This window comes from Aulostomus chinensis, chromosome 10 (genome assembly GCF_037954235.1).
Source record: "Aulostomus chinensis isolate RoL2024-O1b breed Wild chromosome 10, RoL_Achi_v1.0, whole genome shotgun sequence".
Lineage (NCBI taxonomy): Eukaryota > Metazoa > Chordata > Actinopteri > Syngnathiformes > Aulostomidae > Aulostomus > Aulostomus chinensis.
In genome coordinates, this window is record NC_141329.1 from 21,073,596 (window position 1) to 21,101,574 (window position 27,979).

Consider the following 27,979-nt stretch of genomic DNA (forward strand, 5'->3'; position numbering starts at 1 on the left):
TTCATCATTGAAAACATCACATTCTGACCACTGTTTTTGTCCAATCAGTCAAGGTGCTTACAACTGAGGCCTCTGAGAGCGTCTATTCTACCTAGTGTACAGAACCACTACACCGTCCCGACCCCAAAGAGAAACAGAACCAGGCCCTATGCTGACCAATCTGTAGATCCGTCCAGGCCTTCATGAGACACCACCAAAAAAAAAAGAGAAATGCAATGAACAATGTATTGAAAGAGTATTTTTGTACCTCACATTAGGAAACTGTGGGATCTGAATACTGTAGTGTATTATTGTATTATCAATATCAAGCAGAGAACATAAATCGTCTTTGAGCAGCAGCACGTAGCTCACAGGTGTGGCGTTTTTGAACGTGCGTGCAGTAGACTGTTGACCCTGTGATAAAGAAAAGAGACACATTAGCTTGAGAGCGCTGAATGGAAGGGAGGCCTTCGCTCTGGGCACGGTGGCAGATGTGTTCGCTGAATATTGCTTTAAGTACAGAGTTGAAAAAGCTGCTATTTTAAATCCCGCCCTCTAATTCAATCTTTCCTGACGCCTCTTAGCAATCTATCTGTTGGTGTGCGCAGAGACTCCACCCAAGGTGCAATGGATGCTAAATAGTGTGTGAAGAACGTTTCATATTTTGAAAAAGTACCCACCGTGATGTATCTCACATTTCTGTGGTATATTTACCGACTCCCAGAGAATCGCTGACAGGATTTCCATCGCAGCTGCAACTGATTTTGTTATTGCATCTGATTTTGACCTATTTTTGAAAAAAGGGCCACGTCAGGTTGCATATAAACCCGCCAGAATCAGAAGGGCCTCCTGCACACCTCCACTTTGCACGAGTGTTTTTACAATCATACTGGGTGAAATGTGGTGACATTGCAAAAGAAGTGACATCAATTTTTCTCATTTCTTTACCGAAATGCAATGCAGCCACAAGATATTTTGGGTTACACAGTCAAATTCTTACTTTTTGTCAACTAGAAACTCAACTGTTGATATTGGTCGCTTTATCTACATGAAGAACCACCAGCTGAATTTGTCATGTTTGTGCCTACTTTTCTGTTGTCTACCGATCATCAGGTAGAAGTAATGACACTGGTTGACTAAACGGGGCAAAATAACCACAAAACTCACAGAATGCACTGAAATTCAGAGATGGATAACTAAGAAGTGTGATTTCTCTGCTATGTACGGAGCCCCAGAGTGGCTGTAGAGACAAAATATATTTATAATCATATATTTATAAAAATATTTGTAATAAAAATTACAAAATATATTTATAATTATATATTTTGTGGTCACAATATATGTTATTCTCATGATTTGATTAATTTTTGGTCATGAGATATAACTTGTTTCCACTCTTTGATTTATTTACAAAATTGTGGTTGGTAAGTTGCGTCCCATGACTTGAAATGAATCAATGTGCAGGAACTGCTTTTCAAGAAACAGGGGAATAAAATTATAAGTTGTGGCCATTATTTACCCAGAGTATGGGAACTAGGTACATTTCTTTGTTACAAATTAATCATATTGTTGAATTTTTTTTTATTTTAATTGTTAATTTCACTCCTTGACAGAAGAATATAAACACAGAGTTCCCAAATCCTGAATGAAAAGGAACAGAAAGAGGAGAGATCTCATTTACTCTAACCTTTTATACAGAGAAATTAATTTAATAAAGAGCATTATATAAAAAAAACTAAATAAAAGAAAATTCATAAAATATCGGATAGGACAGGCCCATACAGCCACTTACATTACTTTATTCTTGTTGTTATTGGAATTTTTGAAAATCTGTAATTACAATTAGTATGTAAGTCATACTTAACCTATTTCATTATATCTCATTAACACATTGGCTTTAATATTGTGTTTTGTTTTGTTTTTTGTTTTGTTTTTACTGTCATTTCTGATTTAAAATCTTTGTTTTCTTTCTTCAGATTGTTCCATGAACTGATTCCTTTCACGGAAATGCAATGTTCCATCAATTTAGTCCTAAAGCCCGTTTTTCTTCTATATCAAAATAACACCAAGAAAAAAATAATGTGAGAACGACTTTCAGCATATGGCTAGAAATTAATTCAATTGTGGGATCTAGTAACATTTCTTGGCCAATGATTCACCAAATTTTCAGAAACTAGTTGGACTTCATAGCCACAAATTCATTTCATGACAGAAATGAATCCTAGTTTTTGGGGCAAGTTATTTCTGGTGGCCACAAATTCATCAAATTATTGGAACTAGTGACAACTCATGGGCACAAGTAAATCAAAGCGAGGGAACTAGTGATATCTCATGGCCACTATTGAATTTAATTGTAATTCAAGTTGCATCTCATGGCAAGAAATTTCTTTTGTCTCTGAGTGGACACTTGGGGCCTCCGTAGTACAGTAGCCAGAGAATCACAGAGGGAAGTGCAGGCAGTCTTGCTAGCTATACTGCAGTGTCACATCTCACACTGAGATTCTCTTTGAGTTATGGCAGAATGAACCTTTCAGAAGCTTCACCTGACTATTTCAATTTTAGGTTAAGCCAAGAAGTCTTATCCAAAGTGACTTAAACATGAGTGAACAGGCAGCAGGGTCAGTCACACGATGAATAGGACCCGCCCAGTCACGGTTCCACTAACAAAAAGGACATCCCGTCACAGTGGCACTCCACTGCCATTTCCTCATTCTAAATTAACCCTCTGTCACACACACACACACACACACACACACACACACACACACACACACGTGAACTTAATGGTGCGGATATACAGAACTCATGAAGCCATCACACACAGTTTGCTACTTCTGGTTCAGAAATGGTGTTAGAGTACAGTACTGACAGTCATGCGATCACAACTGCAGGCCCCATTCTTACATCTTAATAAATGTGCCTTTTGATTTGAGTAATCAATAACTTATGATTTATGAGTAACTCTGTATTAAGTACTATTTACTTTTGGGTTATTGATTTCTGCCAATGTGCATATTTTCAAATGTACGTATTTATTAGTTTCAAGGTAATTAATGAGATATGACCTGTTTATTTATTTATTGAGATATTTATTCTGATTCTTTATTTTTTTGAGACAGGTTTTTATCTTCCGTGCTGTCTTACTTCTGACTTTGTGCCAATGTGCTGCTTTGAGGTGTTACATATCGTGGGTTTGTATCATTATTAAACCCTCACTCTATATTTTACATCTCTGTCTCTCACGTGTCATTTACTCACTGCCCAAATGGTACAGAACAAATAATCCACAGATAGGTACCTCTGTTAAAGAAACGACAGTTTTTTTTTAATTGTTTCTTTAAGTTTGCAAGAACAAAAGAAACAACAGTGACATAAATGTTACCTTAACAAACAGTAAATTCATTAATTAACAGTTTCACAGATAGAAGTTGTGACTCGTTGTTCCGCCGCTATGTGGAAGGTTACTTGGCCGAGTACATGTGCTGCCTTTTGTGTTTGAGGATCTCAGTGGAGGTGAGGGTCAGGTCTTTGTCACAGACATCGCAGTGATAAACTCTGGTGAGTCTGGAGGCAGAGGAGGAGCCAGCCTTTCCACCATCTTGTTCTGAAAACACCCACAAGAAGTCTCAGATTATTATCATTCTTCTTCTTCTTCTTCTTCTTCTTATTATTATCACTACTAAGTCAGCGGCTGAATGAATGCTTTAAGGCTGACCAAACGGGGCATCTGGGTCCAAAACTGACGAAACATTATTATTTAGCCTGCCAAGTGCATATAATAATAATAATAATAATAATAATAATAACAATAGAAAATCATTTAAAATTAACATGTAAATATGTTTTATATGCAGGATCCCTAATTATTAGCATTTTTTAATAATTTAATCAGGTGGCACAGTGATGCTTGGGGTAGGACATCAGTTCCGAAATATTATTGTATTTTACTGAGTTAGTCCCATTGAGATAAACGATTTTGTAAGAGAGGGCTGGCCTTGAATGCAGCATTACAACAAGCATGAAATTACAAGCTTGTGACATAAAATAAAAGCAGAGTAAATACATAATATTATAGAGAGAAAGAAGAAATATCGTCATGGTCAGAAACAAAGACAACTCACAATTAATTCTGTTTCCGTTTGATTCAGATGTTTTACTGGTGTATAACAATTCAGCAATATAATCAGAGATTGCAATTATTGCTGTTGGTCATCACTGGCTAAAGTTGAGTAAATATTTCTAATGTTACAGTATATTTGTATTCTCTTGCACTGGGAACATTAATCTGACATGCAATAAACTACATGTTGCAATAACTACAACATGTAGTTTATTGCAACCTGTAAGAAGTTAATATCTGCATCAGGGAACCTAGAATATAGTTATTTATTTTGCATTTTAACAACACAGGGTGTGTCTTTACTTCTAAATTTATTTTCAGCCATCCAAGAGAAAGAATTTAGGCACGTCTGCGTTGGAGTAAACAAAATGGCAAAATAGATAAAACATAAAAATATCAAAATAAATATCAAACAAACAAAAAATGTCTGACCTTCCTCCTGTTGCTGCTGTTCTCCTGCTGGCCTGCAGGAGGCCTCATGCTGCATGCGCTCCAGAGGAGTCAGAGGCATGTAGAGGTCGCAGTTAGGACAGCTCCAGAAAGTACGCAGACACTCACTGTAGAGGTCCCTGGAGTCCTGCATAGGCCACAGTGAAAAGATAGATGAGACGCGATACGCCTGCCAGTGCTGATCAGATCACCTCTGACTGAATCATTTCACTTATTGATGTTTATTAATAAACCCCCCTGTTGTACTTTGTTTTCAGTTCATTACTACATCCAGCTGAGTAATGTTACATACTAAACTATCTCACAGTTTTTGAAGCTGCAAGGTGCAATGTAGAGCTCACAGTTAACTGAAACCTTTTCTTTTGAATTTAATTCAGATAAATTTGTAATGCCATGTCAAGAAAAGCACAATGTGTTGAACATTTTCTTAAAAAAAAGTACTCCTGTAATATTTGGGATAAAATTAGCATCCCGATATAGAAATATAACGTCTCAAGACTTTGCAGTGGTGGGTAGAGTATGGACATCTTTGCCCAAGTAAAATATCAACTATTCCTACCCCCCCCCCCCCCCAAAAAATAATAAAAATTGGCAAACCTATTCCAAAATAAAAGCACCAAATCATAAACTATCCAAAATACATGCTACTGTGTGTTTTGATACTGTTAATTGCGTGAAAGAAAGAAATGTTACAGTCAAGTCTAAAATCTTTGATCACAGGTTTCTTTTTGAGTACAGCCAACAGCAAACATTCGTTTCAAATTCGTTTTTTTTTGTATTCAACTAAATAACAATATATTTCCAACATAGCCAGTGTTAATTAGATTTGAATCACATTACCAGATTATTCATTAACTAAAAGGTATTTGCCTGATTTTTTTTTTTTTTTACAATTTTTGCATTTGCCCAGCTCAGATTATCTGCTAATACTTCCCATCCATTGTCATTCATTCTGCTAAGCTAACTAGCTGTCAGCTGGCGTCTATGGGTCTCAGGGGTCAAGGATATCTATCTTCTTCTCTGACTCTAGGGAGGATGTCTAATTGTAACGCGGTTGTAATTAAATGGAAAGTTTAGCAAGGTTAAAGATAGATCATCCACAAAATGTAGCAAAAAGAAGTACAGACGTGAAAGACAAGGAATTTCATTGTGTTTTTTTAAAGCTGCATGCGTTCTTGTTTGTACAGGTGCTGCAAACCTGAAGTGGCAACTGAAAATACAGATTCGGAATCAACCCAAACATGGGACACCACAGTTGTTTCAGACAAACTCACCGCCAGACAGTTGTAGTTGAAGAAGTTGGTGACACGCAAGCCTCCTTTTATAGGGTCCGGCTTGGCTTCGGCTCCTGGGAACAGTGGATTTAGATCTGGAGTTTTGGTTTCCGACTGTTCTGGCTGAGGGCCGATGTATAGGTTCTGGGTCTGAAAGGCTGTGAGTCGCCGCAGGCTGTAACTGATCTGGGAGAGAAGGAAGAGAAAATGAATATTAACTTTGTATCTTATGTTTAGTTAAATCTCAACTGCTCAAATTGTTGACAGAAACTTTAGCTGGGTTTTCTGATATGTTTTATTTATGCGTAAAGGAAATTTGGCTTCTTTGCGGGAATGTATTTCTTTACTAAAAAGTCAGACAACCTTAATATAACTAATACAAGTATTAAGTTATACTGAAAATCACTTGTCAATCATTACTCTTCCACCAGCGGGTTGGTGTTGCATTATTACCTCTGTGTACAGCAGGAAACGGACCAAGCTTTCGCTCAGCTTTTCTGTCACTTTCCGGGAGATCCCTGTGTGATTCTGCTCCAGTTGGGCCAGCAGGAGGCGCTCCCACTCGGCCCTGAGAGTGAGAGCTTTGGAGAGCACCTTGAGGGCCTCCTCTGACTCCCTAAGCTCCAACTCCAGCCACCCATCCACTACCAGACGGGTGCAGTCAGCATTACTGTCCAAAGAGTTTGCTACCAGCAGCAGAGCCTATTAAAGACATAGAGACACAAGGATTAACACTGAACTGACCACAATGATGATGACACCTTTGATATATTATTCTAATTTAAACAGACAGGTTAAAGCTGGAAAAAACAAATGAATACAAATATCTGCATAAAATAAAATAAAACAAAAAGGCAGCACAGCTCCAAAGAATTCACATGGTATTTATCTTATTTCCTGTCCTTTTCATACGTTCAATTGCATCAACATTTAGCTGGGACATTGAGCCATTACATGTCGCGGGAATGACCAGGAAAAAAGTACGTTGAATAAATTATTAAAAAAAAAAAAAAAAAAAGGCGTCACAGTGGTGCAGTGGTCAGCTCTGTCGCCTCACAGCAAGAAGATAAGAGGTTCAAGTCCGGGCTCCATCACGGGATCTTTCTGTGTGAGTCTCCATGTTCTCCCTATTCCTGTGTGGGTTCTCTCTGGTTCTCCAGCTTCCTCCCACAGTCCAAAGACATAAAGAGGGGACAAGGCTGATTGATACTCTAAACTGACCGTAGGTGTGACTGTGAGTGTGAATGGTTGTCTGTCTATATGTGTTGGCCCTGTGATGGACTGGTGACCTGTCCAGGGTGAACCCTGCCTCTCAACTGTAGCCGCTGGGATAGGCTCCACCCCCCCCCCCCCCGTGACCCTTAACAGGAATAAGCAGAAGACAATGGATGGATGGATGGAAAAATTTTAAAAAGTAAGCATAAAAATGTTGATATACAAAACATGTTGACCTTTATTTCAACTTGGCATGGACATTTTTTTTCTTTTACTGCAGAAGGAGAACATGCCAGAAAAAATGTTTGAAGCTTTAATTTCATTATCATCTCTGTAGCACAACATTTAAAAACAAAAAAGTTTCTCCAGAAGAGATCAGTCGTCATCATTGTAAGGTGCTTATTGTTTCATATTAAGTTCTAAAACATTATGGAAGTTTAATCAGTGCAAACATGTCAAGTATACATGCCTGGCTCTTTCCGCATTCTGGTGTAATAAAGAAGTGATGTGGGGGGGCGGGGCGGGGAGGACATTTTTGTGAGCTCAAACACTATTTGTGAGTACTTAAAAGGCAAAATACAGTTTTGAGTGATCTATAACATTAATTGAGTCAATAATAGGATTAATATCTAGTCAGCCCTTTAAGATCTTATCAACGCCGTGTCAGGTTAGTTCAACATAAAATGGAACATCATTGGGATTAATCCAAGATTACAGTTTGTGGTGCCAACCTGCAGAGCTGGAACTCGCACACAGTTGGACAAATACGGTTTGTTGGTCTCCAGCAGCGTGACAAAGGCCAGAAGCTGGTGTTTGCTGCTGTCTCGTCTATCAGGATCTAAACAAAGAGGACAAAGAGGAAGATGAGACAACAGGAAAAAAATGAATAAATAAAATAATAAATATAATTCCAGAGTCCTCGTTTCACCTATTAAACACTACAATGTCCTGCACATGCAAGTAGATAAAGACACCACTTATGTTTATTACTGAGTCATGTAATTCAATTACCTCTACTTATGGTTCCTCTCAAGAGGAGTAATAGTTATAGACAAATACATTTACAAACACTTAAACTGTCCTTATGCTTGCCTAACACGACATTATCATCATAGTACAGGAATACTTTCAGTAAAGCAGCACTCTTCTCACAGTACCGATGTCGTCTTTGCAAAATAGAGAAAAAAAACAGGAAAGAGATCACAAATGACAACTTTGCCTCAGTTCATCTTTGGATGCTTCAAAGCGGTTTGAAAATCTAGAAAGTGCTTAAAAATTCAGGAAGGGACGATCTGATCCCAGCACCCGGAGGAGTCAAGAGGAAGGAAGGAGGGAAGACTTTAAAAGCCTTGACTCAAAGTATCAATATCTCAGGTAAAAAAAAAAAAGCCAAGGTGTCAGGACCAGGATGTAGATTTCACCAGGTCAAAACTAGCAAACCCTCAGGTTCACCATGTGTATTCATGGGCCCTACAGACAACAATGTAATCCTATAAAAAATACAGTAATGTCAGGAATTGTTAAAAAAAAACATCACCAAGTGAACTTAGTGTATCTCTTTATCAGTCATAAACGAGTGTAAATCAAATACTGTCACTACTCTTGACAGTCGGCTATTTTTTTTTCTTTCCAAAAGGCAACTGGTTCATTAACTATAGCGGATACACGGCCCATTTTAAGAAGAGCTTTACCTGTCTCTCTGGTGTCATCCTCTGGCACGTGTAACACCTCCGGGTCACTAGCAAACACGCTAGTTGGGTGGATCACTACTCCCTGCTTGTTCCTTGTATGGAACACCTAAACACGTCATGTCAAAACACAAATAAGAACTTGAGATTCTCCTCTTTCTCGTATCAGTAACTCAGCGGCGGGCGCAGCAGGGGGCCTGACCTGATCGGAGTCCTTACGCGTTGTGTTGTGCTCATCGGGAAGAGCCAGCTGTGGGTAAAGGCCCCGGCAGAGCAGCAGCTTCAGCAGAGCCTGCTGGCGGGAGGACAAGTCCTGACTGACGCTGACCGCATCCTGCAGCTCTGACACGTTGTGACGCAACTTGAACTTCACCTCCTGTTGCAGGCAGACCAGCGTCAAACAGAGATCAGTATCTCACACACACACACACACACACACACACACACACACACACACACACACACACACACACACACACACACACACGTTTGCTCAACATCTTTTGGGGCCCTCTTGTCTGCCCTGAAATGTAGAGAATAATGCTGTTTTATCATCTGGGTATATTAACTCCCTTGATGAAACAGACGCGATGGAGGGTAGCGATGTAATTATGTCGTTCAGAGTCAGAGGTAAATTATGATTCAATAAAACTTGAAAGTATCAAGTTCTGAGATTAAAAGAGGAAAATTAAATGACCCTTTTATCTATTTCTGCTCGGTGAATGAACGTTTCCCACAAAATAGTGCCAAGGTAAAATAATTGGGGGTTTCCAGTTTCTTTTACATCTTCAAATAAGCAGGCTTTAACACAATTGGCCCAAGCAATAAAAGTTAACCCTTTAGATTAATTGACAGAATTTAAACATGTTCATCCATTGGTGAGTGTTTAATGTGGATGGTCAGTTTTGAAGCAACCATTTCCATCTCCATTGCTGTTGGCTGCTTTCACCTGGATGTCCACAGTCTGTCCTGAGCCGTCCTTGTCCTTCTTCCTTTTGCCTCTTCCTGCTTCCTCTGTATCCGACCCCGAGGAGAACTCTCCATCCTGACCCTCCTCCAATCTCAGGACCTTACGTTTGGTGCCCTCCTGCTGCTCGTGCTCTCTCTTCATCTGATGAAGCTTCCTCCTCTCTGTCAGCCTCTCCCTACGCTGCTCACGGTCACCACTAGGGCGGGTGCTGTGCTCTGACTCCAGCAGGCCGTGGCCCCTCAGCAGCGCCTGTTCACCAGAGATAATGTGAGCCAGGGTTCGTACTTGTGATCAGATGTAGGTGTCTGCTGCCTGCCTTGAATTGTCGGCGTAGGTTGACCATCTCATAGAGTCGCTGCTCTTCCAGGCCTCTCCTTCGACACCACTTCCGCGAGCCTCCACCTCTTTCTCCTTTCACCTGTTCAGGTAAAAGCCAACAGTAAAATGAAAGTTATATATTCACCCTGCAGTTATTTATGTACACATTATGCATTAACTGCCAAATGTCTCCATAAATAAATCCTTTACAGACCTCCACCCAGGCATTAAAGGTGTTGAGAAGGGTGAAGGGGTCTCCGTGGTTGCTGTGCAGGGGCTGGCGTGCAGTGGTACAGTCTGGGTTGTGCTCAGCACTGCGTAGGAAGGGTGACTGAACACTGAGAGCTGCTGCCACTGTCAACACCGGCTCAGACAGGTTGAACAAAGAGCCGAGCACAAGCATCTTCCCTGATTAAAAAGACACACACACACACACACACTGTTCACTTTAGGGTATTTTCAGAGACTTGTATTTATGAATTTAACACCAATTTTAACCCAAAAAACAAACCACTCCTTGTCTAGCACGCTCCTTTAACATCAGTGTGTATAATTTAGGATTAGGCCTAATTATTGGTAGATATATCCAGTAATATTCATAACTATGTTTTCATTTGAGTGTATGAACTCGAAAATAAGATTCATCATCTCCCGACTGCACACCTCCACCAACTTCTCCATTTGCAGTTGACATCCATGTTTATCCAACTCATAATACAGTATGCTCTATGGAGAGCAGAATACAGTCATTTTTAAATTCAAAGTGTCTTTTTGGCAAAGTGGAACTCAAAATCATTCCCTCGAGGTGCTACGTAAAATTGAATAAAGTTCAGAGGTACATTCATCAAAACCGTGACAGTGACGAAAATGAAACAAAGGCTCCTTAAATCGAGCCGTTCCCTGGATGTGAAGTCAGGTGAGGCTGAGTAGTTTCAAAACACACCACTAGCTGCTGCTCTACACTAAAAGATACAATAAAAGATAATAAGAGCGATAAAACAAAATACATCTTTTTCTTAAACATCAAGTGTTGTGAGAGTCTGCTTCAAAGACAAAATCCATTTAGCAGAATCTCTGTTCTCAGGTGCTGGAAATATTATGGTTGCTGAGTGTTGTAATGCTATATCAGAGTTGACCTTGGGATCTTTGAATATAAAATGTGAACATTGTCATAATTTATGTGTATTCATGAGAGTTTGGCTTTAAAAGTGTTTCGTACAGTGGCTGAGTCCTGGGCCACTAAAATCTAACAACTTCATCCTAACTAGAAGGAATTCAGGAATGGGAGGGATAAACAACCCAGAAACATCTTGTAAATCGTATACTATGCCTCTCTTGGTGAGAGGAGTGAGATGTGAACATTTTTTTTATATGAAGGGAATCTTACCTATGACTACATCTACAGGCAGCTGTGCCAGCAAACTCCCAATGGAGGTCAGCTCCCCCCGACTGTCTAGGGCCCCCTGTTCTTTCAGATAAGTGACTGCAGTCTGGATACTGGCAGCTGGAGGAGGATCAATGAAGACAAAAGACAGTGGATCTCCCAGACCCATGCTCTTCATCTGTAGAAACAGAACAATCCAAACTGAGCTAAAAGAAATGGAACAAACAGAAAGATCATAAGAGCATTCTATCCTGCTAGCTAGAGATGTCATTACCTGAAGAACAAGGGAATCCAGAGCCACCCTGTGGATTTCAGGCACGGCATAAGAAGCAAAGGCATCGTAGTCGGACTCAGCATAGAGACGGTAACACACACCCGGGCCAGTACGACCGGCACGACCTTTCCTTTGCTCAGAGCTAGCTCTGCTGATCCAGAACTCCTGCAGGCGTTGCATCTTAGCCTTGGGATCAAAACTCATTTCCTTTACCTTGCCTGTAAAAGAATATATAAAGACATAAATGGCACATTCATTTGGTTGCTGAGAATTGGCCTTATTGTTAGTATGGCGTTAATTCTTCAAAGTTTTTTTTTTTTTAATGATGTAATTCTCCGACCAATCACCACTTCAACCTAAATGCAAGGGAGAATATGGTCCAGGTTGAAAAAGCAAAACAAACAAAACCCTGAATTTTCTTCAAAACCCTGACTATGAATGTTTCATACCTGAGTCAACAACAAAGCGGACGCCATCTATTGTTACGGAGGTTTCTGCAATGTTTGTTGAGATGATGCACTTTCTCACTCCAGGAGGTGCGATATCAAACACCTGAAGAACAACAAAAACAATACAATTGATGATCAATAAATCAAAAGTGGACTTTATAAAGAAATTCTGATCCAAACTAAGCTGCAAGTGCCTTGTCCTGTTGGGCCAATGAGAGGGTGCTGTGCAGCGGTAAGACTATCCAGCGACGGGTGTGCGTGGCATAAACCTGACACGCCTCTTGGATGGTGGAGATTTCTGCCACACCGCTGAGAAAAAGGAGCAGATCGCCTCGCTCCTCTGGCGGATAACGCTGGTCGATGCCCTGCAGGATGCGCAGGTATGGTCGAGGATCCAGCTTCTCTGAACGTGAAGGCTGCTCCTCAGGAGGAATGGGCTGATATATTACCTTAGCAGAGGAACAACAAAAAGATTCAGATAAATATTTGAAGCTAACTCACTGGATATTTTGATCAATATTCACGTTTTTGGTCGCTACAGAGGTATTCAACCAACCATATTTGTTGCTTTATCTGGATTGTTCACAAAAGGCAGCGATTCTCAGACCCCTAGCGCTCGTCTAGACCAAGAAATCTCTTTTTAGAGGAGTGTGTGTACCTGTGTGAAGACTGTGTGTCCTCTGCTCACCTGTATGGGAAATAGCCGGCCTGGTACCTGCAACACAGGGGCACTACTAAAATAGTCTGAGAAGAGTTTGATGTTTATGGTGGCTGACATAAGGATGAGACGCAGATCTGGACGGTTGGCCAGGAGAGAGCGTAGGACCCCGAGGAGAAAATCGCAGTGGAGGTGCCTCTCGTGGACCTCGTCCACAATCAAGACCTGGTACTGATCCAGCATGCTGTCCTGTTGTATCTGCCGCAGCAGAAGCCCCTCGGTAAGAAACAGCAATTTGGTGGCTGTGGTGCGGGTGGTCTCGAAGCGTATTTGATAGCCCACCTGCAGCACATGGCAACACATTGTGAGCTGTTATGCATGTTCTTCCTTCAAAGTTTTCTGTAAAGCATTCAAACAAGCGCAATGAAAATGCACACTGGGCTACATATAACATATGTGATATCAATTATATATCAATTATCTGATTCATTACAGGGTAGGGCCATTAAACACATTCTAAACCTACAGGTTCAGGATTTCTACCGACTGTTTGGGAATCTCACAGATGTTAAATAACTGAACTGATGAATGAGAGCTTCTGTATGTTCTATGAGACATCCTGTTTCTCGATATCATCTTGACATCTATGATCTCAAAAACTGCACTTGATGCTTGTTGACAAACCTTTGAGCCGTACTGATTCAGACTCTCAAAGCTGACCCTCTTCGCCAGAGATATGCAGGCAATACGCCGAGGCTGGGTGCAAGCTATCTGGGTGAAGCCTGCTGAGAGAAGGTATTGAGGTACTTGGGTGGATTTTCCACATCCAGTGTCCCCTGCAACTACGACAACCGGGTGACGTCTCACCAGCTCCACTATCCGGTCGCGGTACTGGAAGATGGGAAGGCTCCTCTGCTCCCGGCGCAGTTTGGCAAGTTTACCAAAACTTTGCCTCTGGCGGAAGTCCAGAAAGTGAAGAAGAGCCAGACGGAATTCTGAGATTTCCTGAGAGCCTGGCCCGCAAGAGCTCCGTCTGCTTATGTGATCTGACTTTCCCAGACGTTCCTCGATGTCCCCGGTGCACACTGAGACGTTAATTCGGTACCGAGCGTCATACTCTTGAGGAAGATCTAATTTTCCAATCCCGGTCTTCCTCCCGTATTTTACCTCCTCTCCGTCCTGTTTTCGACTAGCTCCAGGCCCGCACATTTCCCGTTTTGACTTAAACCTCTGGAAACGGTCAAAAAAAGCCCAAAAGTCTTTGTGTTCCGTGCTGCCGGCTTGAATGTAGTCGTGCTGGCGGAAAAAGATCTCGTCCAGCTGGGCTCGGCACTGTAGGTTGTCCCAGTCCCAGCTCCGACTGTCTCCCCTTCTGTCCGCACTCATAGTCGTGGTACTTTACCCTCACCACTTACAGACAACAAATGAAGCTAACACGTAAATGGCTGGTACTAGCATTATAGATCCAGTAGGTCTCCAGATTATAAAACGTTAGACATCAACAAACAGGGTCCCGTCAAGTTAAATATCTGGTTTTCCTTTATTTTTTGTTGGTAAATACGTATGAATAATTACTTTAACGACAGGAATATGATTGGACTACGACAGCTCTACGAAACAACTTGCTGCGAATCTGAGCGGAACATTATCACGGTGGGACTGTTTTCGTTCCGTTCCAAATATCGTCCGGATAAGAGCAGTATCATGATAGTTCCGGATTTCGTTAAAAACAAATGCAAGACTTTGCTCTGCAGAGACAGACATCTTATCATGCGACAACACTTTCATCTTATGTGTATTTATAATGTCCTGAATGAAACAAAGCATTCAAATACGCAAACATAGACAACAAAACAAAATCTTGAATCCCACAGGTTGGGCTACAATGCCCTGACCATAGTGCATATCTACAACACATTGTAACATGACACATATGCCATCCGTCCATTTTCAGTGTAGTGTATATATTAACCCAGTCCTTTCTTGTATATCTTTGGACTGTGGGAGGAAGCCAGAGTACCCAGAGAGAACCCACAAAGGTACAGGGAGAACACGCGATCTCCACACAGAAAGACCCCATGCAAGCTGGGGCTCGAACCTGGAACCTTCTTGCTGTGAGGGGACAGTGCTAACCACTGCACCACCATGCCACCATCACGCCACCCGTCACGTATATGTTGAATAGATTTTCTTATGTCCAACACGTATAATTTAACATGGATTAACATGGATATGCATAACATGCATTTGTGATTAATTTGAGCAATTAAGGATATGTTGTGTTTTCAAAAAGAATCACAAGAACTAGGTGCTACATTAAAATATTTTATTTAAAACATCTGCTATAAAATACACATTCACACAGATTTCAGACATTAAAATTTCTTGATTGTACTAATATTGCATTGAGCTAAAAATCAACAATTAGATTTAAACAAAACCTACTATTTCACTGTTTCACACTGAAAAAACATGAGTTCACGTCTGTTAAAAGCATTGGTGATGTACAGGAAAATGCATTGAAAAGCCATGCATCATCCAGAGATCTTTGATGGATAGATCCTAAGTACTGAATTCATAATATACCAAGCCATAGGAGGTAGGTTGGATTGAGCTTGCTGTTCTTGTTAAAATTTGGAACAAAAACAAGTAGTCAAAATTCTTATGACAGCTGCTGATGAAGCAAAACACAACAGAGTACAAGGAGGGGAAATTCATGTTTGGTGAACGTTGGTCACTACTGTGCACAAAATTTATTCACCATATATAACATTTCTCTCCATTAAAACCATGCTAAAACAACAGCAAAAAAAACCAAAACAAAACATTTATTTACATTTCATGAAACCTGACCTTAAAAATCACAGTGGAGATAAAAATGGTGCTGCATTTGCTCTCAAAGCAAACAGTGCATTTCCCACTGCAGCTATGCATGGAAGTGGAAGCAAATACATCTGCTGGAAGACTCAGTAATCCATCTTGAAGTACTTGCCATCAGTCCGTGTTTATGTCCATGGCCTTGTTAGACCATTTCACTTTACACTCCAGTCTTTTCTTTGATCCATCCTCGGAATTTGGTGACCCTTGTGTAGATGCCAGGTTTGTTCCTGCGGGCGCAGCCGTCTCCCCAGCTGACCACTCCGCCCAGAAACATACGATTTCCTGATGGACTGGACAGAGGACCACCAGAGTCCCCCTAGCAGGGAGAACACACAGAAAAATGTTGGTATAGCAGGGATACATGTGGGGTACATCCACATTTTGAAAAAAAATTAAAATCCTTTCCTGCCTTTTAGTGTACATTTCACTAAAATTTATGACAATCTACATAATTTTGATATAGACATAATAAACATGGATTAAAGTCAATTCACATTAACTAAAAAAGCATATCCGAACCACATATGTTAAACTCTGGTATGCAGGCGTTCATGAGGCAAACTGCCATGAATTTTCCCAACTTTTCAGATTTTCCTAAAACTTTTAAAGGCTTAGAGACCAAAATTTACCATTTTCCATGACTTCTACAAGGTTTTAATGACCTTGAATGGGGTTTGTACCTTTAATGGTTAATATTCTCCTTTGTTTTTGTTTTTATTTAGCAATGAGATTTAATTCCCGTCAATACATGCCAAAGCACAATAATGATTATAAAAGACAGTAAGAAAAACTGAAACAAAATAATCGTGACAAAAAGAATAAATCTCAAAGTGACGTATAATATTGTATTAAATCAGATTCGCAATTTCTTTGCTTTTTTTTTATTTCTTCGGAATCAAGAAAGCCAGGTTTTTCCCTGGCCATGTCAGGTGTTAAATTTAAAGATGATCAAACTTTCAATTGGATTTTTTTTGAGTTATCCACTTCACCAACATCATTTCAAAAACAAGAAATTCAAGTGTTAAATTTGATTAAATATTTCACTGAAGTTTCATTTAAATGAGAGGAAGGAAAGAAATAAGGACAGGCGGACAGGCAGGCAGGGCTGTGAGGGCCTCAGCAGCTGTATTACCTGACAGGCATCGACTCCTCCTTTCAGCACCCCGGCACACAACATCCTTGATGTGATCTGACCTCCCATCAGCTCATTGCACACTGAGCTGTTGATGATTCGGACCTGGGCCTTTTGAAGAACCTTTGCAGCAAATCCTGAATGTTACACAAGACGAAAGACTCAAGCTTGAGATCCAATAAGATCCATTTATAATTAGACCCATGATAAAGCTGAGTGGAATGTCTTTGCAACTGAATGTCAAGCTACAAAAGAGCTGCTCCAATCAAAATAGTGAAGCAAATTATGAAAACCTAGTAGACAAACAGAACAAAACAACAATGTCTAACAGGGATAATTTCCCTACATGGCTTGGCAAATACACAGTGCAAAACAATTGTGATCACAATGATCAAATTATTTTGTATTTTATCAATGAAGTATTGCCAACATTTTATATTGATAAAGTACTAATTCATTTACCGGCTCATTTCTTTCTTTTTTCATTTTTGGTATTTGCTGAGATTCAGCGGGAGTTTAGGCATCAAGCTTTTATTGGAACGTTTGTGTGATGGAGGCTGAAAGTTTTTGGGAGCTCACCTCCTTCCCGAGTGGCGCCCCACCCAGTGATCCACACCGTGCTACCGGCCGGAAAATCGTGTTGAGCAGCCGGTAAACAGATGGGCTTGATGTAGTCTGAGTAGGTGAGTGGACTGTCCAGCTCCATCAGGGCGATGTCGTTGTCGAAGGTGTAATCGTTGTAGTTGGGGTGTGGGATGATCTGTTTTAGGTTCTTCTTCACCACCGTATTACCGATGTTCTGCTGCATGTGAAGGCCAAAGTACGCTTCCCAAGTGGCAGGCTGAGAGTATCTGAGGACATTGCCCACAAAACGTGTCGAAATAACACATTTCTATTTAAACAAATGACTGTTAGTGTTAGCGTCTGATGCCTGATTAGATATGTTAATAACTTTGTGATTTTGCGTCTGAATGTTGGTATAAACACTTTTTATTTACTTACTTTGATCATAAATTTCTGCTGCAATCCCACAGTGCGGTGAAAGACGAATATTTGATTTTAAATTTGTATTTTTGTGCGATTTAAAATAAAAGTCTTTAAAACTGTTTACAGTGTTTGCAGACTCAAAATCTGAACACAAATTGTAGTGATCTAAGGTCAGGAAATTATGCAGTCAGGATAAGATAGTATATTAATAGAGGCATTTGAAAGCGGTCGGCTGTTGCAGTCATTTAGATTTCACTACCATAAACGCATAGGATGAAGTACGTGATTTTTTTAATGATTAATACTAAACATGCAACAAAACGCGGAACCACGAAAAGACAGACAAACCCCTAAAGTAAATAAAATGTAATAATTTCTCATTGAGAAGCAGGCGACCCATTCTGAGAGGGTTGCTGAGCCCTGATATGCCACGTTAGGTAAGAAAAAAAAAAGTAACCAACCAAATGTTCATACTGTAAAGAGCAGATGAAGCTTCAGCTAACCTCGTCTTGCCGTCATCTTGAACACAGTGGGCTGCTGTGACCAGCCAGCGTGGACTGATGATGGATGCGCCGCACACGTGACCAGAATTTTTGATGTGGAGGCTGACTTGCCAGGGGAACTCCCCCGCCTCGGAATCCTGACCGCCAACGATACGGGACGTCTTGAACATGCTCCTCCCACAGTCTGCAAAGTAAACATTCACAGGCTGAAACCTTAACAAGTGATCCAAAAAAAAATACACATTGCAAATGAGAAATTGTTCTTTTCAATGTGACAAACCGCAGTTCTCCTCATCAGAGCCGTCTTCACAGTCACTGGTCCCATCACATTCTGGGTTCACTTTGCTGATACATTTATTGTTTTTACATCTGTATGTGAGATCAGAGCAGCTGACAGCTGTGCCTACAGACAGACAAACAGACAGACAGACAGACAGACAGACAGACAGACAGACAGAGAGAGAGGGAGGGAGCTGAGAGTCAGACTGCATGAAGAGAACCTACTCATAATTCTGTTGAAATGAAGTAAAAACTGATTAAAGATGAAATCAAACTGAATACCAAACACCTCAGAGGCAATTATTTCCTTAAAAAAAAAGGTCTTAAAGTTAAAAAGTGCAACATTTGCAATTGTGTATCCGTCTGCCTGCTGAACTTTAATCTTTTAGTTTCTCTTTAACTAAAATGTTCCAGTTTTTTCAAATGCAAGCTGCCGACCTGCATCTGTCAGCTGTTCTTCAGTTCTCAAAATTGTCCAATTTTTTTTTCTGACAGAGAGAGAGAGAGAGAGAGAGAAAGAGAAAGAGAGAGAGAGAGAGAGAGAGAGAGAGAAAGATCGAGAGTGCAACCTTCTCTCTTTTAGAGTTTCAGGTTTGGACAGCCTGCGCTTCTTGAAAGGTTTTGGCTGTGCCCACATAAACAGAGAGGAAAAACATCAGCAACCTCTTATTTGTGTTGTGTAGTTTGACCAACGAGATCCCAGGTCTCCTGTTGATGTACTACAACCCGTGACACTTTCTCCCCCAAACATTAGCTGCTTTAAAGCAGTCTGCTTAAGTTAAGAATGTAACACTGTTATGTTTTTCCATTTATGGCAAAGGGCACAGAAACACATGGTGAAACAAAACCTTGGTGGAGGTGCCAGTGGTGGCAAATTAGCGCCTGTTAAATGGTTGCTAAAGTCATGGCGTGTGAAGAGGAGACAGCTGGAGCAGGTCACTCAAAACACAAACGGCACCTCTGCTTCCAAAAGCCAGGATGCAACATAAATTGAGATGCTTGTGTTATGCCGGTATTTGATTAACAAGCGTCATTTTACGGCCATATTGTGGCTTACGAGTTGTCGTATAACAGCGAGGAGATCAGTGAGGTGTTATTCCTCCAACAACGTCCAGACTTAAATAATTTTTTCTTTTTGAAAACTATAAATTATTCGCACTGAGATGTTTTTCTAGTCCAGTACAAAGGTCACCTCTGGCACAGTCGAGCTCGTCTGATCCGTCCCCGCAGTCGTCTCTGCCGTCACAGCGTTTCTTCTCGGAAACACACTTACTGTTCATACATGTCACTTGTCCGGATTGACAACTGCCTGGAAGCAAAATGAAAACAAAACGTGTGCGGTGTGAGTCATCAAGACTTGGATGTCAAATAAAACCTCCGTCAGCGTGAGCAGGTCTTACCGCATCTCTGCTCATCCGTGCCGTCTCCACAGTCGTTGACGCCGTCACACTTCCAGAACATAGGTTTACACAGACCGTTCCTGCATTTGATATGGGATGAACTGCAAACTGCATTAACATACAGGAAGAAAAGTTGGTACATTGACAGGTATTCTTTGTACCATCCAGTTCCTGAATAATATTTTATTCAGCTCCTGACTAAAATCAAATTTTTAACAAAACAAAAATTATCTCCTAACTCTTTGGTTTCAGTTTCCCATTCCTCATTACATGGAAATATTAATTCATTTACCAAAATGTTGTTTAACTTCATTTGTTGATTTCTGCTCTTTGCTTTACGTTTTAGCACGCTGGGTGTTTTAAAGCCCTTAATTGAACAACAACAAAAAAATCTCGTAAATCAGAGGTCAATGTACTTACCGCAGTTCTTCTCATCACTCATGTCTCCGCAGTCGTTCCAGCCATCGCAGGCGAGCTCTGACCTGATGCAGCGCTGATTGTTGCACAGGAACTGCTTCGGACAAGCTGCAAATAAAGAGGTTAACAGTTTTTTTTTTCTAAAAATCCTAATAAAACAAAAACACATTTATCTGATGTTGATGAACGTTCGTTATCAGGATGGAACCTACGGTCTTTCATGTCGATGGCCTCATACTCTGCTTCAAACCCTTGGTCCACAAAAGAGTAATCGGAGAAAAACAGCACATTTATTTTGTTGGTGTTGCTGGTTTCTGTCACACTTCCATCTGGCTGTTCTCCACACAATCTGGGGAGGACACACACACACACACACACACACACACAATGAGATGGAGGTTCTGTCATATGACACCGTTCTATTGTTTCAGATGTTGCAGTCATGGACTCACTTATGTCCATTGATCTCCACGTAGTCTTTATGACAGTCCTTACTGCTTTCCTGCCCAGGCTCAGCCAACAGGAACTTCTTAAAGGTCACCTTCACTGCCTTACCATCAGGGACCTGAATGAATGACGGACAGGGGACATGGGGGTCAGGGTTCATACTGTACTGTACTAAGAGTACCTGTCCAGACGCCTCGACCAAGAATTTCCAATCTCTCTCTCTCTCCTTCATCTCCACGTCTAAATTTTAACAAATTAAAAAAAAAAAACCCATTAAAGTTATAAAGATTGACTTCAAAGATGCATATTTTCACTTTGGTCATTTCACCAAATTATGATTATTTCACAAGACTTTGAGTTTACATGAAAGATTGTGTCTGAAATACCAAAAACATCCTGTAAACATCATCCAAGCTTTTAAGACTAAGGTGTAAGACCGATGCAGACTGAGTGCTGCTACCTCACCTGGATTGACCACTGGCAGGAAGTTCGGGGTGGGTAGTAATTTGGGAAGTTCGGAGAAGAGAAGGTTCCTTTCTCGCCCGTCAGTTGGCCACCACATGTACCTGGTAAAGCAGAATTTGTGTCATAAGTACTAAACACTGTTGGTGAAGCTGGTAACAGGAAGGCTTTGTTTAGCCTCCATCAACTCTCAAACAAGCACTGTTTTATACCTATACTTCCACGGCTGATTTGGGAGACTTGCGCACGAAAACCCGGGTAGTTCTTATCCTCATTTGTTGCCATGGTTACCAGCATGACGTTACCAGAAGACAGAAAGGTCAGTGGTTCGCTTGGTGAGTAGTAACCGCACATCCTGGAGGAAAAAGGAAAAAAAAAAAAAAAAAAGAGAGAGAGATGAGATCATTTCTATAACTGAATGACTGACAGGGTTTCTGTAGGTTTCAACAGGTTAGTTTAGTTTTGGTTGGGATGTCCCAGTCCCTATGGTCTGACAGTTAAACAATAAAACGTTCCCCTCATGCAGTTTTTCCATTTAAGGAGAAGTGATCTATTCTCTGATTAAAAAAGGAAAACCCCCTTTGCTTTTTTTTTTTTTTTGCATTAATCTGAAACAAGTACACCTGCAGCACCAGAGTGGACCAGCAGATGGCCTAACACACACACACACACACACACACACACACACACACACACACACACACACACGATAAACGCCTTTCTATTCAAATCTTAAAAGCAAAATGAAATTTCAAGAGGCTAAAGGCAGAAGAGTTATTTGATACGTGGAAGAAGTTTGTCATTATGATGGTTTATCTGCTTGAAGCTGCCAGCTCACTCTGCCATGACGCGCCCCTCGATGGCCACCAGGGAGTCGTAGATTTTGACAAAGTCGTTCTTGCAGTTCTCCTCCATGTTCAGGGTGTCGAATTCAAGCTTGATGACGTAGTTGACGTCTGCCCTCAGCTGCCACTGGATGAAGGTGTTGGGGGGATAAGGAGAGTTGGGGAAACCAGGGGACTTGATCTGGCCTATTTGATTGGTTCTGGTGTGTTCTGAAAACTTGAAAAATCCTGAAACAAATGACAGAGATACTTAAATCATGTTAAGCTGGACGAGGCTGCAAATAACAGTCACAGCATGCAAACATGTTCTAATATCTACGCAACTGTGAACTCCATTTACATAATAACTAATCTTCTGTATATATTTAATTGTTGTTGTCTGTGTGTATGGATAAAAGGTGACGAGAACATCAAGGCCGAGCACTTACTGCTGAACGACGTTGAAATCAGTCGGTCATCGAGTGCTGCGAGAGGAAACAACGGTAAACAGAGACTCAGACAAGGTGTCAACACAGAAACAGAAATACTAAGTAATGTCACGCTAACGTGACAAATCTGTCAGATTAAAAGTAAAACAACGGGATGGACACAGGCTGGATTACAAATGGGAGCATTTTGGGACTATGTTGCTTTGAATCTACCTGAAGATATCACATCATCCAGGAGCAGGGAGTTGCCAGGTCTGTTAAGGCCACGCTGCACCTTGTCCACCAGCTTGTCCATAGCAGACATGGCGGCGTCCACCGATGCCTCTTGTCCTACAGGAACTTTGAACTCTGACAGGTAGTAGGCAATGACACTGCCTTCACTAGGAGAGACAAGACAAAGACTTGACAGTTTGAATGTTGTACAGACAGAAAGAAATGGTTCATTCATGAAACATTTATTCTGACATATGAAATGTCTTTTCAAACCCTCAATTTAGTCTTACAGACAGGAAGCAAAGCCTGATGGATGTTTGTACGTCCTTGATTCTTTCTTTTTGTTGAATCGGTCCGGGAGGATTACCGTGCAACCGATTTTCAACTAACTGGGTGGAGGGGGCCCAAAAGGGCAGATCTGTTTAACATAGCAAAAAAATTGCACTGGATAAGATCACCTTGGTGGAAGTATGCAATCTCCAAGTGTCCTCTAATTAAAGGATCAATTGGGATAAAATCTAAATTTGAACTTAATGGCCACTGAGTTGCTGCTGTGACACCAACCATTCCTCCTCTCTCGCAAAGGCAATCACAAGTTTCTGATAAATCGCTGTGAGACATCTGCTAAGCCAGCACACACGACTGGAAACAAGAAGACGGGGAACATCTCATTAGTCCAGTTTCACCTCCTCACCTGAAAGCCTGAACCGAAGAACCAACGTAGTATTTGGCCAACTGAGGACTCTTGTTGTAGAGGGTTTTGAGCTGAAGAAGACAACAGAGCATGAATGAAGGCTGTTGGAAACACACATACAAAAACACACACACACACACACACGGGAGTCATCTTCCAGCGGCAGCAGCAGTCGTACCTGTGTTGTCACCTGCTTGGCCAGCACCTGGAACTGGGAGCTGTTGGAGTTCTCATAAGCTTCTTCGAACACCTGGTTTGTAATCCGCATGGAGCCGGTGTAGATCTTCTTGACTCGCGCATCTTTTCGGACTACAGGATCACACACACACACACACACACACACACACACACACACACACACGCACACGCGCGTGTGTGAAGATACAAGCACACACACATACCTTCGCTGCAAATCAGTTCACTTCGTCTCTCATTCCGTGTTTAAGCGGTGTTTTTTCCATCTTATCTTGCCATCCGTCACTTTTTTTCTTGTCTTTTGTGTTGTGGCATCTTTAATCCCTCAAGATTAACCACTATCAACTGATATAACTTTAATCCCCATTTCCTGGTTTCAGTTGTTGCAAAAAGGAATAAACAAAAGCAACACATGCGCGCTAAGCTGCGAACCACAAGTGTTTTTTTTAGTTCATCAAAAGGGAGTTACAGGTGGTTTTGAATGTAGTTGATTTTCGATGAACTATGGGAGAACACCAGCAGCCTAAAGGGTTCCGATACACCAGAAAGCTGTTCCAGGCTAGAATGTAATTATTTACTCCGGCTGTGTGAAACTCTTGACTGCTACCACTGACATTTTGCTTTTTTCCCTCTCCAAAAACACGACTCCGTTCAGTATCTCTCTGATAGATGTTTCTGGGCGTCCAGCTGAATAATTTTGGCAGTAAATGACAATACATTTTATTGAAGGAGCTTTCTGTGCTGCCACATTCTTCTGTGCCAACTAAGTTTTCTGAATTTCCCATCTGTTTTTTTTGTTTTTTTTCCCCCACGCGATTACCTGCACGCACACACACACTACGCAGACGCAGTTTTATTTGTTTCCCTGAGTGCTGGACGTCTTTCATTATCCCCTTTGCACCTTTGATAGTCTAATTAACTTGAAGTCAAACTTGCTTTCAAGGCACTGCACATATCATTCCTCAAACTAACTCAAAGACAGCGGTACTTACAGTGGAAATGCCAGACCAGCAACCCGGTCATGAGAGCAACAACAGCAGCAAAGATCAGCACTCCGATCACGGCTCCGATCTTCCCCGGACCCCTTTTCTTCTCAAGTTTTTTGTTATCGGACGCAGGCAGGAACTGAACGGAGGTGTCCCAGTCTTTGTCCTGGACGACATACAAATGATGACTCGATCAACACTTATCAACCTCAGAAACATTTCTCAGGACCGTAGTGACACTGCCACACCACCACTTTGGCATTTCCCAACAATGTTGATTTTGTTTTTCTGGACAGAAATTGTCATGTTACCCACTCTGAGTTGATTAGATAATCAAGAGAAGATAAGTGACAGCCGGAGACAGCAAGTAGATACTTGTGTATTCTAGGAATGTCTGTGTTTTTGCCCACCAACAGAACTCAGCTCACCCTGAGTGACTTTGCAACACTGAAGCAGCACACTTCTTTTTCCCCAGATGCTTTTTGAGGCCAAACATTCTGAACATCTCCTTTCAAAATGGGCTTTCAGAATGTCGAGAGGACAGTTTCAGTGGATGTTAATGAGTTAGAAGGGAACTTCAAGTGTGAGTCACGGCTCTGCGCTAACCTCTCAGAGGTGAGACCGGCGGGGGGAGGGAGTACAAAGGTTTCACCGTGTAAAATCCTGTCAAACCTGCTGGGAACAACCCACTCACAGAGCTGAGGAGGAACAGGTACAGTTTTGAGTGCCTGCTGCACTGTTGATTAAAATTTAAACACCGGCTTATATTACAAGCCGAAAGATAATATCAGAAGCTGTGGGATGTTTTTAAACAATTCTGAAACTACAACGAATCCCTGATACTTTTGCACATAATGATTGAGAGGATCAGCTGCAGTGTAAAACCATGACTACCTGCTTGTTAAAACCTCAAACACAAAAACCCCAAATTGTAGGAATGATTATTATTTTGATATTAAACGCCAATTTTCTACTGTATGGCTCGGTTCACTACAGTTACAAAATGTTACATGCGTCACACACACTCGCTGCCTGAGGTGTGTTTATAACTGCGGTCTCCAAACCAGAAAAAAGGACTCTAAATTAGGACCAGAAACATGTATGAACACAACGTCTAAGCAGTCCAAGAGAGAACATGCACATCTGGATAAAAATGTCACCAGGGGAAGGACGGAAATAAGACTTTACAGGTGGAGCCCTGGAATGTTTATTGTTAAAACTCTGGGGGCGTCTACAACACAACAAAGTAGAGGCGAGGCCGCTCGCGCTCACTCGGCGTCAATATTTTAACCCAAAATACAGATGCGGAGAAGTGTTGCAACATTGTTTCATGATTGACCCGCAACATACCAATTAATGCAAAAGCGCTTTATCGTTATGGTAGGAAAAGTATGGCAGTGAGATAAACTTTTGATTAAAAACAGATTACATTCCTAAAAAATTGTGAACTCCTGGGGAAACTTGATCAGTTGTATTTTCCGTTAATGAGCATCTCTCCCGGATCTGCTCTCTTCTGCTGTCGGGGACTCGTCTCCTGAGTCTGATGGACAGTTTCCAGATGCCGTCTTGTATTTATTAGCCTACCATGATGCTAAAGAGCAATCTACTGGATGCTAATCTACAAATGAAGAGGACTCAATAGAACATGTCACAACAGGGCAGAGGATCCAGGGGAATTCAGATGTCAGTCCAAAAATTTATGGAGGATCCTGGAAGGTTTTTTTTTCTTCTCTTTTTTAGCCATAGATTGATGCTGGACGATGGTGTGCAGCTACTCAAATGGAAGGTTTTTACTCTGCACATTCTGTCATTGTGCCAAACAGGTGGGAGCGAGCAGGACTGACAGAAACAAAATGAAATCTAGTGGAAGGTTACAACATAAGCTAAAGCTCAAGAGACTTCATGTGGCGGCGGTGCTACTTCCTTAATCAAGAACAGTTTTTCGTTGCATGACAGTGAGAATTTGTCTTATTCAGCTTCTATCTTATTCACGTTTTGGGGATGGTGTTTGCTCAGAAAAGACAAGGAACAACTTGACCTTTTTACATGTTAATAATGTTAGTTTATCACTGACATTCCACATGGAGCTGCAAAATTAATCTAAATGTAATCAAAATAGCAATATGGCCTGTTGTAGTTGAAGGTGCAAAAACGATGTCCTGCCTTCATATCATAGCCTACAAAATTGAGATGGGTTTGCCAATTTCATTAAAGGTGAAAATGAGACTGATCATGTAACAATTAACCTTCCCTGTAATATTGCAATATCAGTCAACAAAAACCTGCGTTTAGATAGAAAAAAAAATAAAATCATGCCGTCCTAATCCCAGATCTCTCAGTTTCTAATCAGTCTAGAACAGACATGAACGCAGGTTTCTCTCAGCTCTTCAGCGAGAAACCTAAAAATATTCCACACATTCAATCATGTATGTGCATGGAATTAAACCACTAACGTCACGTCTGAACTTTTCTTTTATAATAAACCCGCATTAGTGTGCATTTCCAGAATTAAACTTTGCAAGACTTCGGATCTCACTTCCTGTCCGATGCACCAGTGTAGGTGAAGAGGTGAGATCCAAAGTCAGCTGTTTATACACGAAAAGGTCTTTCTTAAAGTCATCTTAACAGGATAGAATAAGGCCAGCAACAACACAACATGACTTTTAAATCACTTACCGAATTTGGAGTGTATCTCATTCCACTGTCCATGTAGTCCATCAGGGGTCAAAGTCCGAAGAAACTGCGTAAATTGAGACACACCACCTGAGCCACTTCCTCCCTCTTCTCTCCTTCTCCTCGTTATTCTTTCTTCTTTCTTGCGTTTGTTTGTTTTTGTTGTTTTTTTGGACGTCCCACCCCGGTGCGTCTTAGGTGAACCTGCTAGAGCTCTACTTCTATTCCTGGACCACTTGAGTGCCAAACAGCTCCGAAGTAAAAGTAAATAAAAACTAAAACCAAAAGAAGACTATTTTTTTCTCCGCCCGAGACAGACGTCAGGTCGAGGTATGTCGCCTACCTGTGTAACTACAACGGACGGAACAGGAAGCGTCAGGTTTCTGTGGGAGTGTCTCCACCGACGCACACCTGTGGTGACGTCCTGTTTACCTGTGTACAAATGGAAACACCTGTTTGTTCGCTTGCAGTTTTTGTTTTGTTTTTTCCTTTTAAAACAAATAAAATGGTAATTTATTGAAATAATTGATATGACCGGCAATTGCTGACATTCAATCAAATATTAATATCTTTTCATAGGACTTGTGCGTGGTATCAGTCACGTGATATTTACCACGATGACGATGATTCACCTGCTGATTCATCTGCATCCACGATGA

At 41.1% G+C, this 27,979-nt stretch overlaps 2 protein-coding genes across 4 annotated transcripts; both read right to left on the reverse strand.

The window, feature by feature from the left end:
• Positions 1 to 2,604: 2,604 nt before the first annotated feature.
• dhx34 (DEAH (Asp-Glu-Ala-His) box polypeptide 34) lies at positions 2,605 to 14,419 on the reverse strand. Of its 3 annotated transcripts, none has more exons than XM_086216422.1 (16): positions 13,464 to 14,419; positions 12,780 to 13,121; positions 12,391 to 12,570; positions 12,122 to 12,224; positions 11,673 to 11,890; positions 11,402 to 11,576; positions 10,229 to 10,422; positions 10,013 to 10,114; positions 9,676 to 9,945; positions 8,929 to 9,102; positions 8,730 to 8,835; positions 7,770 to 7,876; positions 6,277 to 6,525; positions 5,824 to 6,009; positions 4,532 to 4,676; positions 2,605 to 3,583 (listed from the first exon to the last, which is right to left on the reverse strand). In XM_086216422.1, the coding sequence occupies exons 1-16, from the start codon at positions 14,163 to 14,165 to the stop codon at positions 3,441 to 3,443; spliced, it is 3,396 nt and encodes a 1,131-aa protein (XP_086072548.1). In that variant the 5' UTR covers positions 14,166 to 14,419; the 3' UTR covers positions 2,605 to 3,440. The 3 variants fall into 3 exon arrangements, with proteins under 3 accessions (XP_086072548.1, XP_086072546.1, XP_086072547.1); XM_086216420.1 differs by having other exon boundaries at positions 2,606 to 3,583; positions 12,316 to 12,570; XM_086216421.1 differs by having other exon boundaries at positions 2,608 to 3,583; positions 12,316 to 12,570; positions 12,810 to 13,121.
• Positions 14,420 to 15,102: 683 nt separating this feature from the next.
• st14a (ST14 transmembrane serine protease matriptase a) lies at positions 15,103 to 27,690 on the reverse strand. Its single transcript, XM_086216423.1, has 19 exons — positions 27,324 to 27,690; positions 24,654 to 24,813; positions 23,645 to 23,775; positions 23,467 to 23,537; positions 22,773 to 22,939; positions 22,560 to 22,595; positions 22,125 to 22,359; positions 21,499 to 21,641; positions 21,290 to 21,390; positions 20,830 to 20,942; positions 20,590 to 20,726; positions 20,381 to 20,485; positions 19,961 to 20,068; positions 19,753 to 19,869; positions 18,562 to 18,684; positions 18,282 to 18,465; positions 17,371 to 17,642; positions 16,792 to 16,928; positions 15,103 to 15,975 (listed from the first exon to the last, which is right to left on the reverse strand). Exons 1-19 carry the CDS (start codon positions 27,363 to 27,365, stop codon positions 15,817 to 15,819), a joined length of 2,541 nt encoding a protein of 846 aa, XP_086072549.1. The 5' UTR covers positions 27,366 to 27,690; the 3' UTR covers positions 15,103 to 15,816.
• Positions 27,691 to 27,979: the final 289 nt, after the last annotated feature.

Excerpts from the sequence above, each read along its gene's own strand:
- dhx34 (XM_086216420.1), bottom strand. The coding sequence starts at position 14,165 with ATGAGTGCGGACAGAAGGGGAGACAGTCGGAGCTGGGACTGGGACAAC. Across the intron at positions 9,946-10,012 it reads ACCTACGCCGACAATTCAAG|GCGCTGCTGAGGGGCCACGG; the intron begins GCAGGCAGCAGA and ends TCTGGTGAACAG. Across the intron at positions 6,010-6,276 it reads GTTTCCTGCTGTACACAGAG|ATCAGTTACAGCCTGCGGCG; the intron begins GTAATAATGCAA and ends CTTCTCTCCCAG.
- st14a (XM_086216423.1), bottom strand. The coding sequence starts at position 27,365 with ATGGACTACATGGACAGTGGAATGAGATACACTCCAAATTCG. Across the intron at positions 22,596-22,772 it reads GGATGATGTGATATCTTCAG|CACTCGATGACCGACTGATT; the intron begins GTAGATTCAAAG and ends TTCCTCTCGCAG. Across the intron at positions 15,976-16,791 it reads GAGGAGTCGATGCCTGTCAG|GGGGACTCTGGTGGTCCTCT; the intron begins GTAATACAGCTG and ends TCTCCCTGCTAG.